The following is a 14,360-nucleotide window of genomic DNA, read 5'->3' on the forward strand; positions in this document are numbered from 1 at the left end:
GCGAAGGGATAGAGGACAGTATCTATAATGAGGAGGAGGTTATGGGAGACTTTTCCAGTGATGTAAATAATCTAAATGAAATTGGTCAAGATTGTATACCTCTATCTATGTCTTTTTGTGAGCAAATGTCTGTATTAACATTATTGGATCTAAGAGCCCAGGGTTTTTGTGATCAGAACACCGTTAGAAGTTTACCTCACTCTGCTATCCCCAACCCAGACTTCTATCCAGTTAATTCCAGGGCACCTATCATGGATATTGTCCAAAATAAAATAGAGGAGGAACTTACTGTTCTCAAAAACAAGTCTGGTTTGGGGATAAAAGGAGATAACCTCACTAAAGGGGAAAGACAAGCACTGTGTGAACTGGCACATAATTCCAATATTGTAATACGCAGGTCAGACAAGGGTGGGTCTGTAGTAGTGCTAGATCATGGCTTATATGTAAGGGAAATAGAAAAAATCCTATCAGATTCATCCACCTATAGAGAACTAACCTCTAACCCCACTAATATTATAACTAAAAAACTCACAAGCATAATAGATACAGGAGTGGAGTTAGGTATTCTCAGTCACAAACAACAACGTTATCTTATCCCGGAATACCCTGTCATGGCCATTTTTCATGCACTCCCCAAAACACATAAGGGGGTTTTTCCCCCACCATTCCGCCCTATTGTAGCAGGCATTGGATCTCTCCTGGAACGCCTTTGTAAATGGACAGACGAATATCTACAACCACTAGCAAAAAGAACTATAGGCTTTATTAGAGATAGTAAAAGCCTATTGGCAGCGATTGAACATCTACCATGTATGGAGGGAGGGGCATGGCTTTCATGCGATGTAGTAGCCCTTTACCCCAGTATACCCCATGACATGGCCATTGTGGCGCTTAAGTATCATTTACACAAATACAGCATATACGATAAAATATTATGTGACTATTTGATACTAGTGGTAGAATTTCTACTCAAAAATAATTTCTTCTCTTTTGGAAATCGTTTCTTTTTGCAAACCAATGGTTGCCCGATGGGTGGGTGTTTCTCGCCTTCACTAGCCAATATATTCATGGCTTACTGGGAGGAGGTCGTTTTGTTTAATTCCAATAATCCGTACAGTCAATGTATTTTATGGTACGGCAGGTTTATTGACGACCTCCTCCTGGTTTGGCGTGGAGGCGAGAGACATGCACTCGATTTCGTTGAATATATCAATGGCAATACTTTTAATTTAAAATTCACTCACCATTTTGATGCAAAATCCATTGCGTTCCTAGATCTGGAATTGAGCCTGAACAATGGACGGATTTCTACTTGCCTGTACAGAAAACCTACATCTGGTAATGGAGTACTACAGGCAAGTAGCAGTCATCCCAGTCATGTCACCAGAAATCTGCCGGTGGGGGAGTTCATTAGAACTCGCAGAAATTGCTCCACAGATGCCAATTATGAGAAAGCGGCTATGGAACTCACTGGCAGACTCAAAATGAGAGGATACAATACCTCTATCATTGAAAGGGCACGTCGAGTGGCCGAATCACATAATAGAGCATACCACTTGGCGGATAGGGAGAAACGGAGGATTAGTAGAAATGATAGTGATCAAAATGTGAATGGTGCCCTAACATCCAGGGACAACCAACTCACATTTTCAACAACTTATAGTCCCCAATTTGCAGAAATAAGCAACATTATAAAAAGATATGTTCCCATGCTTTTTCAAGACTCTAAATGTGAAAAATTACTTTCTGCAGGAGTGAGATGTGTGGCAAGAAGGGGTAAAACCCTGGGTAACATACTTTCCCCAAGCGATCTTAATACCATAAATGCCCTTGGAAAGACCACAAACTGGTTAACAACTACGGGTTTCCACAAATGTGGAGGACAAAGATGCCCCTTATGTAAATTTACAAACAAAAAACAACTCTCAATAACTTCATACAGTACGGGACATACATTCAATATTAAATCTTTTATTAATTGTGCTAGCACCTACGTCATCTATGTGGCAGAATGCACCTTGTGCAAATTACAATATGTCGGGTCAACGAAAAGGATGCTAAAAACACGGATTAGTGAACATATAACGGACATCCGTGCACATAGTGAGTTAGGCACTAAAAAATCAGTCTCAGGATTGTCCAGACATTTTAAAGAATGTCACGGAGGGGACACCATGGGCCTCTCTATCTGTGCCCTAGAAATAAACCTTCACGGGGAGGTGACTGGGTACAGATCCTAAGGAAAAGAGAGGCCTATTGGATCTTGTATCTTAATACACGGTATCCAAAAGGTCTTAACCTAAAATCAGATCTATACTACATATATTAAATGTTACTGTTTACATGATCCTATCTATGTTTCCCCTCCCCCTTTCCTTCCCTCCCTTTCCTCCCCCCTCCCCTACCTTTACCTTCCCTTTCCCTTCCCTTTCCTTTGTGAAGTCATGTGATCTCCACCTTGGACAGGTGACGCTTGGTAGGCGGTCCATGGTATGGAGACTAGCATCTTGCCTATAAAAAGGAGGACACTACACTGTTTGAACTGCCATGATTAAGAGGTATAACCTTGCAACGCGTCGGCGCTGATGTTTTTAGCCTGTTTGTTTTTGTTTTAAGATGCATATATAATAAAGTTTAACTAATTTTTTACGGAGCTGGGAGCCATCATCTTCTTTAGATATATATATACCCGGCAGATAGACAGATGTATATACCCGGCAGATAGACAGATATATATACCAGGCAGATAGACAGATGGATATACCAGGCAGATAGACAGATGTATATACCCGGCAGATAGACAGATATATATACCAGGCAGATAGACAGATGTATATACCAGGCAGATAGACAGATGTATATACCTGGCAGATAGACAGATATATATATACCAGGCAGATAGACAGATGGATATACCAGGCAGATAGACAGATATATATACCTGGCAGATAGACAGATGTATATACCCGTCAGATAGACAGATGGATATACCAGGCAGATAGACAGATATATACCAGGCAGATAGACAGATATATATACCTGGCAGATAGACAGATATATATATACCAGGCAGATAGACAGATATATACCAGGCAGATAGACAGATATATATACCAGGCAGATAGACAGATGTATATACCAGGCAGATAGACAGATGTATATACCAGGCAGATAGACAGATGTATATACCCGGCAGATAGACAGATGGATATACCCGGCAGATAGACAGATGGATATACCCGGCAGATAGACAGATGTATATACCCGGCAGATAGACAGATATATACCCGGCAGATAGATATATATATACCCGGCAGATAGACAGATGTATATACCAGGCAGATAGACAGATATATATACCAGGCAGATAGACAGATGTATATACCAGGCAGATAGACAGATATATATATACCTGGCAGATAGACAGATGTATATACCAGGCAGATAGACAGATGGATATACCAGGCAGATAGACAGATATATATACCAGGCAGATAGACAGATGGATATACCAGGCAGATAGACAGATGTATATACCCGGCAGATAGACAGATGGATATACCAGGCAGATAGACAGATGTATATACCCGGCAGATAGACAGATATATACCCGGCAGATAGACAGATGGATATACCAGGCAGATAGACAGATATATATATACCAGGCAGATAGACAGATGGATATACCAGGCAGATAGACAGATGTATATACCCGGCAGATAGACAGATGTATATACCTGGCAGCTACATTCCCTTACTGTAGATTTACCAACCACAACTAAAGATGTTTCCTCCACGCATCTACTACTCTTTCAGTAGTAATATTTTCTCACATTTCTTCTAATGGTTCCCCCAATAACTTCTCACTGTCTCATCTTCTTTTTGTGTTTAGTTTATTAAAAAACTTCTCTCCTGACCATTATATATAAAGTTTTCCATCATGTCCCCCCTTTCCCTTCTTCCTCCTGTAACATATATAAAGGTTTCCATCATGTCCTCCTTTCCCTTCTTCCCTCCTGTAACATATATAAAGGTTTCCATCATGTCCTCCTTTTCCCTTCTTCCTCCTGTAACATATATAAAGGTTTCCATCATGTCCTCCTTTCCCTTCTTCCTCCTGTAACATATATAAAGGTTTCCATCATGTCCTCCCTTTCCCTTCTTCCTCCTGTAACATATATAAAGTTTTCCATCATGTCCCCCCTTTCCCTTCTTCCTCCTGTAACATATATAAAGGTTTCCATCATGTCCTCCCTTTCCCTTCTTCCTCCTGTAACATATATAAAGGTTTCCATCATGTCCTCCCTTTCCCTTCTTCCTCCTGTAACATATATAAAGTTTTCCATCATGTCCCCCCTTTCCCTTCTTCCTCCTGTAACATATATAAAGGTTTCCATCATGTCCTCCTTTCCCTTCTTCCTCCTGTAACATATATAAAGGTTTCCATCATGTCCCCCCTTTCCCTTCTTCCTCCTGTAACATATATAAAGTTTTCCATCATGTCCCCCCTTTCCCTTCTTCCTCCTGTAACATATATAAAGTTTTCCATCATATCCCTCCTTTCCCTTCTTCCTCCTATAATATATATAAAGTTTTCCATCATGTCCCCTTTCCCTTCTTCCCCCTGTAACATATATAAAGGTTTCCATCCTGTCCCCCCTTTCCCTTCTTCCCCCTGTAACATATATAAAGGTTTCCATCATGTCCTCCCTTTCCCTTCTTCCTCCTGTAACATATATAAAGGTTTCCATCATGTCCCCCCTTTCCCTTCTTCCCCCTGTAACATATATAAAGGTTTCCGTCATGTCCTCCCTTTCCCTTCTTCCTCCTGTAACATATATAAAGGTTTCCATCATGTCCTCCCTTTCCCTTCTTCCTCCTGTAACATACAGTATATAAAGGTTTCCATCATGTCCCCCCTTTCCCTTCTTCCTCCTGTAACATATATAAAGGTTTCCATCATGTCCTCCTTTCCCTTCTTCCTCCTGTAACATATATAAAGGTTTCCATCATGTCCCCCCTTTCCCTTCTTCCTCCTGTAACATATATAAAGGTTTCCATCATGTCCTCCTTTTCCCTTCTTCCTCCTCCTGTAACATATATAAAGGTTTCCATCATGTCCCCCTTTCCCTTCTTCCTCCTGTAACATATATAAAGGTTTCCATCATGTCCTCCCTTTCCCTTCTTCCTCCTGTAACATATATAAAGGTTTCCATCATGTCCTCCTTTCCCTTCTTCCCCCTGTAACATATATAAAGGTTTCCATCATCTCCTCCCTTTCCCTTCTTCCTCCTGTAACATATATAAAGGTTTCCATCATGTCCCCCCTTTCCCTTCTTCCTCCTGTAACATATATAAAGGTTTCCATCATGTCCTTCCTTTCCCTTCTTCCCCCTGTAACATATATAAAGGTTTCCATCATGTCCCTCCTTTCCCTTCTTCCTCCTGTAACATATATAAAGGTTTCCATCATGTCCTCCCTTTCCCTTCTTCCCCCTGTAACATATATAAAGGTTTCCATCATGTCCCCCCTTTCCCTTCTTCCTCCTGTAACATATATAAAGGTTTCCATCATGTCCCCCCTTTCCCTTCTTCCTCCTGTAACATATATAAAGGTTTCCATCATGTCCTCCCTTTCCCTTCTTCCTCCTGTAACATATATAAAGGTTTCCATCATGTCCCCCCTTTCCCTTCTTCCTCCTGTAACATATATAAAGGTTTCCATCATGTCCCCCCTTTCCCTTCTTCCTCCTGTAACATATATAAAGGTTTCCATCATGTCCCCCTTTCCCTTCTTCCTCCTGTAACATATATAAAGGTTTCCATCATGTCCTCCCTTTCCCTTCTTCCTCCTGTAACATATATAAAGGTTTCCATCATGTCCCCCCTTTCCCTTCTTCCTCCTGTAACATATATAAAGGTTTCCATCATGTCCCCCTTTCCCTTCTTCCTCCTGTAACATATATAAAGGTTTCCATCATGTCTCCCCTTTCCCTTCTTCCTCCTGTAATATATATAAAGGTTTCCATCATCTCCTCCCTTTCCCTTCTTCCTCCTGTAACATATATAAAGGTTTCCATCATGTCCTCCCTTTCCCTTCTTCCTCCTATAATATATATAAAGGTTTCCATCATGTCCTCCTTTCCCTTCTTCCCCCCTGTAACATATATAAAGGTTTCCATCATGTCCCTCCTTTCCCTTCTTCCCCCTGTAACATATATAAAGGTTTCCATCATGTCCCCCTTTCCCTTCTTCCTCCTGTAACATATATAAAGGTTTCCATCATGTCCTCCCTTTCCCTTCTTCCTCCTGTAACATATATAAAGGTTTCCATCATGTCCTCCTTTCCCTTCTTCCTCCTGTAACATATATAAAGGTTTCCATCATGTCCTCCCTTTCCCTTCTTCCTCCTGTAACATATATAAAGGTTTCCATCATGTCCCCCCTTTCCCTTCTTCCTCCTGTAACATATATAAAGGTTTCCATCATGTCCTCCTTTCCCTTCTTCCCCCTGTAACATATATAAAGGTTTCCATCATGTCCCCACTTTCCCTTCTTCCTCCTGTAACATATATAAAGGTTTCCATCATGTCCTCCCTTTCCCTTCTTCCTCCTGTAACATATATAAAGGTTTCCATCATGTCCTCCCTTTCCCTTCTTCCTCCTGTATCATATATAAAGGTTTCCATCATGTCCTCCCTTTCCCTTCTTCCTCCTGTAACATATATAAAGGTTTCCATCATGTCCCCCCTTTCCCTTCTTCCTCCTGTAACATATATAATGGTTTCCATCATGTCCTCCCTTTTCCCTTCTTCCCCCTGTAACATATATAAAGGTTTCCATCATGTCCTTCCTTTCCCTTCTTCCTCCTGTAACATATATAAAGGTTTCCATTATGTCCCCCCTTTCCCTTCTTCCTCCTGTAACATATATAAAGGTTTCCATCATGTCCTTCCTTTCCCTTCTTCCCCCTGTAACATATATAAAGGTTTCCATCATGTCCTCCCTTTCCCTTCTTCCCCCTGTAACATATATAAAGGTTTCCATAATGTCCTCCCTTTCCCTTCTTCCTCCTGTAACATATATAAAGGTTTCCATCATGTCCCTCCTTTCCCTTCTTCCCTCCTGTAACATATATAAAGGTTTCCATCATGTCCTCCCTTTCCCTTCTTCCCCCTGTAACATATATAAAGGTTTCCATAATGTCCTCCCTTTCCCTTCTTCCTCCTGTAACATATATAAAGGTTTCCATCATGTCCTCCCTTTCCCTTCTTCCCCCTGTAACATATATAAAGGTTTCCATAATGTCCTCCCTTTCCCTTCTTCCTCCTGTAACATATATAAAGGTTTCCATCATGTCCTCCCTTTCCCTTTTTCCCTCCTGACCATTATATATAAAGGTTTCCATCATGTCCTCCCTTTCCCTTCTTCCCTCCTGACCATTATATATAAAGGTTTCCATCATGTCCTCCCTTTCCCTTCTTCCTCCTGTAACATACTGTATATAAAGGTTTCCATCATGTCCCCCCTTTCCCTTCTTCCCCCTGTAACATATATAAAGGTTTCCATCATGTCCTCCCTTTCCCTTCTTCCTCCTGTAACATATATAAAGGTTTCCATCATGTCCTCCCTTTCCCTTCTTCCTCCTGTAACATATATAAAGGTTTCCATCATGTCCTCCCTTTCCCTTCTTCCTCCTGTAACATATATAAAGGTTTCCATCATGTCCCCCCTTTCCCTTCTTCCTCCTGTAACATATATAAAGGTTTCCATCATGTCCTCCCTTTCCCTTCTTCCTCCTGTAACATATATAATGGTTTCCATCATGTTCCCCCTTTCCCTTCTTCCTCTACAGCCCACCATACAGCCGGAGCAACTGTGAGAAAAACAGGCCCTTGTTGGAGTGGACCTCCATCTCTCCAACTGGATCCTCGATGACCTCAGTATGTGAGAGGCCGGGCCTGTGTGTCAGATCAGTGATCCTCAGGGTACATGTCTCGCTCCTTTCCTCTGTACACTCTAAGGACTCTGTAATTAGGGGGGGGGGGGGGGGGGGTCCTCGGGTGCAGGTTTTGCTCCTGTCCTCTGTACCATCCATCATCATCATCATCATCACCACACAGCACCCCCCTCCATCATCACACAGCACCCCCCCTCCATCATTATCACACAGCACCTCCCTCCATCATCATCATCACACAGCACCTCCCTCCATCATCATCATCACACAGCACCCCCTCCATCATCATCATCACACAGCACCCCCCTCCATCATCATCATCACACAGCACCCCCCCTCCATCATCATCACACAGCACCCCCTCCATCATGATCATCATTACACAGCACCCCCCCTCCATCATCATCACACAGCACCCCCTCCATCATGATCATCATTAGACAGCACCCCCCCTCCATCATCATCACCACACAGCACCCCCCTCCATTATCACACAGCACCCCCCCTCCATCATCATCACACAGCACCCCCCTCCATTATCACACAGCACCCCCCTCCATCATCATCACACAGCACCCCCCTCCATCATCATCACACAGCACCCCCCTCCATCATCACACAGCACCCCCCTCCATCATCACACAGCACCCCCCTCCATCATCATCACACAGCACCCCCCTCCATCATCATCACACAGCACCCCCTCCATTATCACACAGCACCCCCCCTCCATTATCACACAGCACCCCCCTCCATCATCATCATACAGCACCCCCTCCATCATCACACAGCACCCCCTCCATCATCACACAGCACCCCCCCCCTCCATCATCATCATACAGCACCCCCTCCATCATCACACAGCACCCCCCTCCATCATCACACAGCACCCCCCTCCATCATCATCATACAGCACCCCCTCCATCATCACACAGCACCCCCTCCATCATCACACAGCACCCCCCCTCCATCATCATCATACAGCACCCCCTCCATCATCACACAGCACCCCCCTCCATCATCACACAGCACCCCCCTCCATCATCATCATACAGCACCCCCTCCATCATCACACAGCACCCCCTCCATCATCACACAGCACCCCCCTCCATCATCACACAGCACCCCCCTCCATCATCACACAGCACCCCCCTCCATCATTATCACACAGCACCTCCCTCCATCATCATCATCACACAGCACCCCCCTCCATCATCATCATCATCACACAGCACCCCCCTCCATCATCATCATCATCACACAGCACCCCCTCCATCATCATCATCACACAGCACCCCCTCCATCATCATCACACAGCACCCCCCCTCCATCATCATCACACAGCACCCCCCCTCCATCATCATCATCACACAGCACCCCCCTCCATCATCATCATCACACAGCACCCCCTCCACCATCATAACACAGCACCCCCTCCATCATCATCACACAGCACCCCCCCTCCATCATCATCATCACACAGCACCCCCCTCCATCATCATCATCACACAGCACCCCATCCACCATCATAACACAGCACCCCCTCCATCATCATCACACAGCACCCCCATCATCATCATCACACAGCACCCCCTCCACCATCATAACACAGCACCCCCTCCATCATCATCACACAGCACCCCCCCTCCATCATCATCATCACACAGCACCCCCCTCCATCATCATCATCACACAGCACCCCATCCACCATCATAACACAGCACCCCCTCCATCATCATCACACAGCACCCCCTTCATCATCATCACACAGCACCCCCCTCCATCATCATCATCATCACACAGCACCCCCCTCCATCATCATCACACAGCACCCCCCCCTCCATCATCATCACACAGCACCCCCCTCCATCATTATCACACAGCACCTCCCTCCATCATCATCATCACACAGCACCCCCTCCATCATCATCATCACACAGCACCCCCTCCATCATCATCACACAGCACCCCCTCCATCATCATCACACAGCACCCCCTCCATCATCATCACACAACACCCCCTCCATCATCATCATCACACAGCACCCCCTCCATCATCATCACACAACACCCCCTCCATCATCATCATCACACAGCACCTCCCTCCATCATCATCATCACACAGCACCCCCTCCATCATCATCACACAGCACCCCCTCCATCATCATCACACAGCACCCCCTCCATCATCATCACACAGCACCCCCCTCCATCATCATCACACAACACCCCCTCCATCATCATCATCACACAGCCCCTCCCTCCATCATCATCACACAACACCCCCTCCATCATCATCATCACACAGCACCCCCCCTCCATCATCATCATCATCACACAGCACCCCCCTCCATCATCATCATCACACAGCACCCCCTCCACCATCATCACACAGCACCCCCCCTCCATCATCATCACACAGCACCTCCCTCCATCATCATCATCACACAGCACCCCCCTCCATCATCATCATCACACAGCACCCCCTCCACCATCATAACACAGCACCCCCTCCATCATCATCATCACACAGCACCCCCCCTCCATCATCATCACACAGCACCTCCCTCCATCATCATCATCACACAGCACCCCCTCCATCATCATCATCACACAGCACCCCCTCCATCATCATCATCACACAGCACCCCCTCCATCATCATCACACAGCACCCCCTCCATCATCATCACACAGCACCCCCCCTCCATCATCATCATCACACAGCACCCCCTCCATCATCATCACACAGCACCCCCTCCATCATCATCACACAGCACCCCCCCCTCCATCATCATCATCACACAGCACCCCCTCCATCATCATCACACAGCACCCCCCTCCATCATCATCATCACACAGCACCCCCCTCCATCATCATCATCACACAGCACCCCCTCCACCATCATAACACAGCACCCCCTCCATCATCATCACACAGCACCCCCCCTCCATCATCATCATCACACAGCACCCCCCTCCATCATCATCATCACACAGCACCCCCTCCACCATCATAACACAGCACCCCCTCCATCATCATCATCACACAGCACCCCATCCACCATCATAACACAGCACCCCCTCCATCATCATCACACAGCACCCCCTTCATCATCATCACACAGCACCCCCCTCCATCATCATCATCATCACACAGCACCCCCCTCCATCATCATCACACAGCACCCCCCCCTCCATCATCATCACACAGCACCCCCCCTCCATCATTATCACACAGCACCTCCCTCCATCATCATCATCACACAGCACCCCCTCCATCATCATCATCACACAGCACCCCCTCCATCATCATCACACAGCACCCCCTCCATCATCATCACACAGCACCCCCTCCATCATCATCACACAACACCCCCTCCATCATCATCATCACACAGCACCCCCCCTCCATCATCATCATCATCATCACACAGCACCCCCCTCCATCATCATCATCACACAGCACCCCCTCCACCATCATAACACAGCACCCCCCCCATCATCATCACACAGCACCCCCCTCCATCATCATCATACAGCACCCCCCTCCATCATCATCATCACACAGCACCTCCCTCCACCATAACACAGCACCCCCTCCATCATCACACAGCCCCTCCCTCCACCATCATAACACAGCACCCCCTCCATCATCACACAGCACCCCCCTCCATCATCATCATACAGCACCCCCCTCCATCATCACACAGCACCCCCCTCTATCATCGCACAGCACCCCCCTCCATCATCATCATACAGCACCCCCTCCATCATCACACAGCACCCCCCCTCCATCATCACACAGCACCCCCCTCCATCATCACACAGCACCCCCCTCCATCATAACACAGCACCCCCCTCCATCATCACACAGCACCTCCCTCCATCATCACACAGCACCCCCCTCTATCATCACACAGCACCCCCCTCCATCATCACACAGCACCCCCCCCCTCCATCATCACACAGCCCTCCCCACTCTGCTATACATACCCCGGGCATAGGGGTAGAGTGTGACGGTGTTGGAGCGGGCGGAGGCGGCGTTGTACCAGCTGTGGTCGGGGTACTGCAGCCAGGCGGTGACGGTGCAGTGGTAGGAGCCCTCATCCTCAGCCCGGACGTTGTAGAGACGCAGCCGGTGACACTCCGCTCCCACCTTGTCGGTGCTGACTTCTCCCCCAGAGTTTCGGCTCCCGGACTCTGACACACCCTGGCGGCTGACCGATCCCAGGAGTCTTCCGGCTCTCTCATCTGGCTCCTCCCCCGCAAGCTCCACCCACCAGCTGACAGCAGAATAGAGAGAGGGCACGGGGAACGCCACAGAGATGTTACAGAGCAAGATGGCCGTGTCGCCGTAATAGACAGAGGTGGAGTCCCAAAACGCCACAGCATTCACCACAACTTCTGTAGGGGAAAAGAATAATCACTATAAGGGCGGGGGTGGCGGGGAAGCTCTACTGTAAGGGCGGGGGCGGCTCTACTGTAAGGGCGGGGGCGGCGGGGAAGCTCTACTGTAAGGGCGGGGGCGGCGGGGAAGCTCTACTGTAAGGGCGGGGGTGGCGGGGAAGCTCTACTGTAAGGGCGGGGGCGGCTCTACTGTAAGGGCGGGGGCGGCGGGGAAGCTCTACTGTAAGGGCGGGGGCGGCGGGGAAGCTCTACTGTAAGGGCGGGGGCGGCTCTACTGTAAGGGCGGGGGCGGCTCTACTGTAAGGGCGGGGGCGGCGGGGCGGCTCTACTGTAAGGGCGGGGGCGGCGGGGAAGCTCTACTGTAAGGGCGGGGGCGGCGGGGAAGCTCTACTGTAAGGGCGGGGGCGGCGGGGCGGCTCTACTGTAAGGGCGGGGGCGGCGGGGCGGCTCTACTGTAAGGGCGGGGGCGGCGGGGAAGCTCTACTGTAAGGGCGGGGGCGGCTCTACTGTAAGGGCGGGGGCGGCGGGGCGGCTCTACTGTAAGGGCGGGGGGCGGCGGGGAAGCTCTACTGTAAGGGCGGGGGCGGCGGGGAAGCTCTACTGTAAGGGCGGGGGCGGCGGGGCGGCTCTACTGTAAGGGCGGGGGCGGCGGGGCGGCTCTACTGTAAGGGCGGGGGCGGCGGGGAAGCTCTACTGTAAGGGCGGGGGCGGCTCTACTGTAAGGGCGGGGGCGGCGGGGCGGCTCTACTGTAAGGGCGGGGGCGGCGGGGAAGCTCTACTGTAAGGGCGGGGGCGGCGGGGAAGCTCTACTGTAAGGGCGGGGGCGGCGGGGAAGCTCTACTGTAAGGGCGGGGGCGGCGGGGCGGCTCTACTGTAAGGGCGGGGGCGGCTCTACTGTAAGGGCGGGGGCGGCGGGGCGGCTCTACTGTAAGGGCGGGGGCGGCGGGGAAGCTCTACTGTAAGGGCGGGGGCGGCGGGGAAGCTCTACTGTAAGGGCGGGGGCGGCGGGGCGGCTCTACTGTAAGGGCGGGGGGCGGCGGGGCGGCTCTACTGTAAGGGCGGGGGCGGCGGGGAAGCTCTACTGTAAGGGCGGGGGCGGCGGGGAAGCTCTACTGTAAGGGCGGGGGCGGCGGGGCGGCTCTACTGTAAGGGCGGGGGCGGCTCTACTGTAAGGGCGGGGGCGGCGGGGCGGCTCTACTGTAAGGGCGGGGGCGGCGGGGAAGCTCTACTGTAAGGGCGGGGGCGGCGGGGCGGCTCTACTGTAAGGGCGGGGGCGGCGGGGCGGCTCTACTGTAAGGGCGGGGGCGGCTCTACTGTAAGGGCGGGGGCGGCGGGGCGGCTCTACTGTAAGAGCGGGGGTGGCGGGGAAGCTCTACTGTAAGGGCGGGGGCGGCTCTACTGTAAGGGCGGGGGCGGCTCTACTGTAAGGGCGGGGGCGGCGGGGCGGCTCTACTGTAAGGGCGGGGGCGGCTCTACTGTAAGGGCGGGGGCGGCGGGGAAGCTCTACTGTAAGGGCGGGGGTGGCGGGGAAGCTCTACTGTAAGGGCGGGGGCGGCTCTACTGAAAGGGCGGGGGCGGCGGGGCGGCTCTACTGTAAGGGCGGGGGCGGCGGGGAAGCTCTACTGTAAGGGCGGGGGCGTCTCTACTGTAAGGGCGGGGGCGGCGGGGAAGCTCTACTGTAAGGGCGGGGGCGTCTCTACTGTAAGGGCGGGGGCGTCTCTACTGTAAGGGCGGGGGCGGCTCTACTGTAAGGGCGGGGGCGGCTCTACTGTAAGGGCGGGGGCGGCTCTACTGTAAGGGCGGAGCTACTCTAAGGACGGGGTGTCTACTGTAAGGGTGGGGGCATCTTTACTGTAAGGGGGGGCGGCGGGGCATCTATACTGTAAGGGCGGGGGCGTCTCTACTGGAAGGGCGGGGGCGGCTCTACTGGAAGGGCGGGGGCAGCTCTACTGGAAGGGTGGGGGCGGCGGGGCGTTTCTACTGTAAGGGCGG

General features: G+C 50.0%; 1 protein-coding gene across 2 annotated transcripts in view; it reads right to left on the reverse strand.

Moving 5' to 3' along the window:
• Window positions 1-14,360, reverse strand: part of IGSF8 (immunoglobulin superfamily member 8) — a 35,585-nt gene that overhangs the window by 5,759 nt on the left and 15,466 nt on the right. The window contains exon 5 of one of the 2 annotated variants that reach the window (XM_069949479.1): window positions 11,955-12,365. In XM_069949479.1, the coding sequence (XP_069805580.1) occupies window positions 11,955-12,365 (411 nt within the window). The remainder of the gene's footprint in view (window positions 1-11,954; window positions 12,366-14,360) is intronic. The other variant, XM_069949480.1, reaches the window with a different exon arrangement.

This window comes from Dendropsophus ebraccatus, chromosome 13 (assembly GCF_027789765.1).
Source record: "Dendropsophus ebraccatus isolate aDenEbr1 chromosome 13, aDenEbr1.pat, whole genome shotgun sequence".
NCBI lineage: Eukaryota > Metazoa > Chordata > Amphibia > Anura > Hylidae > Dendropsophus > Dendropsophus ebraccatus.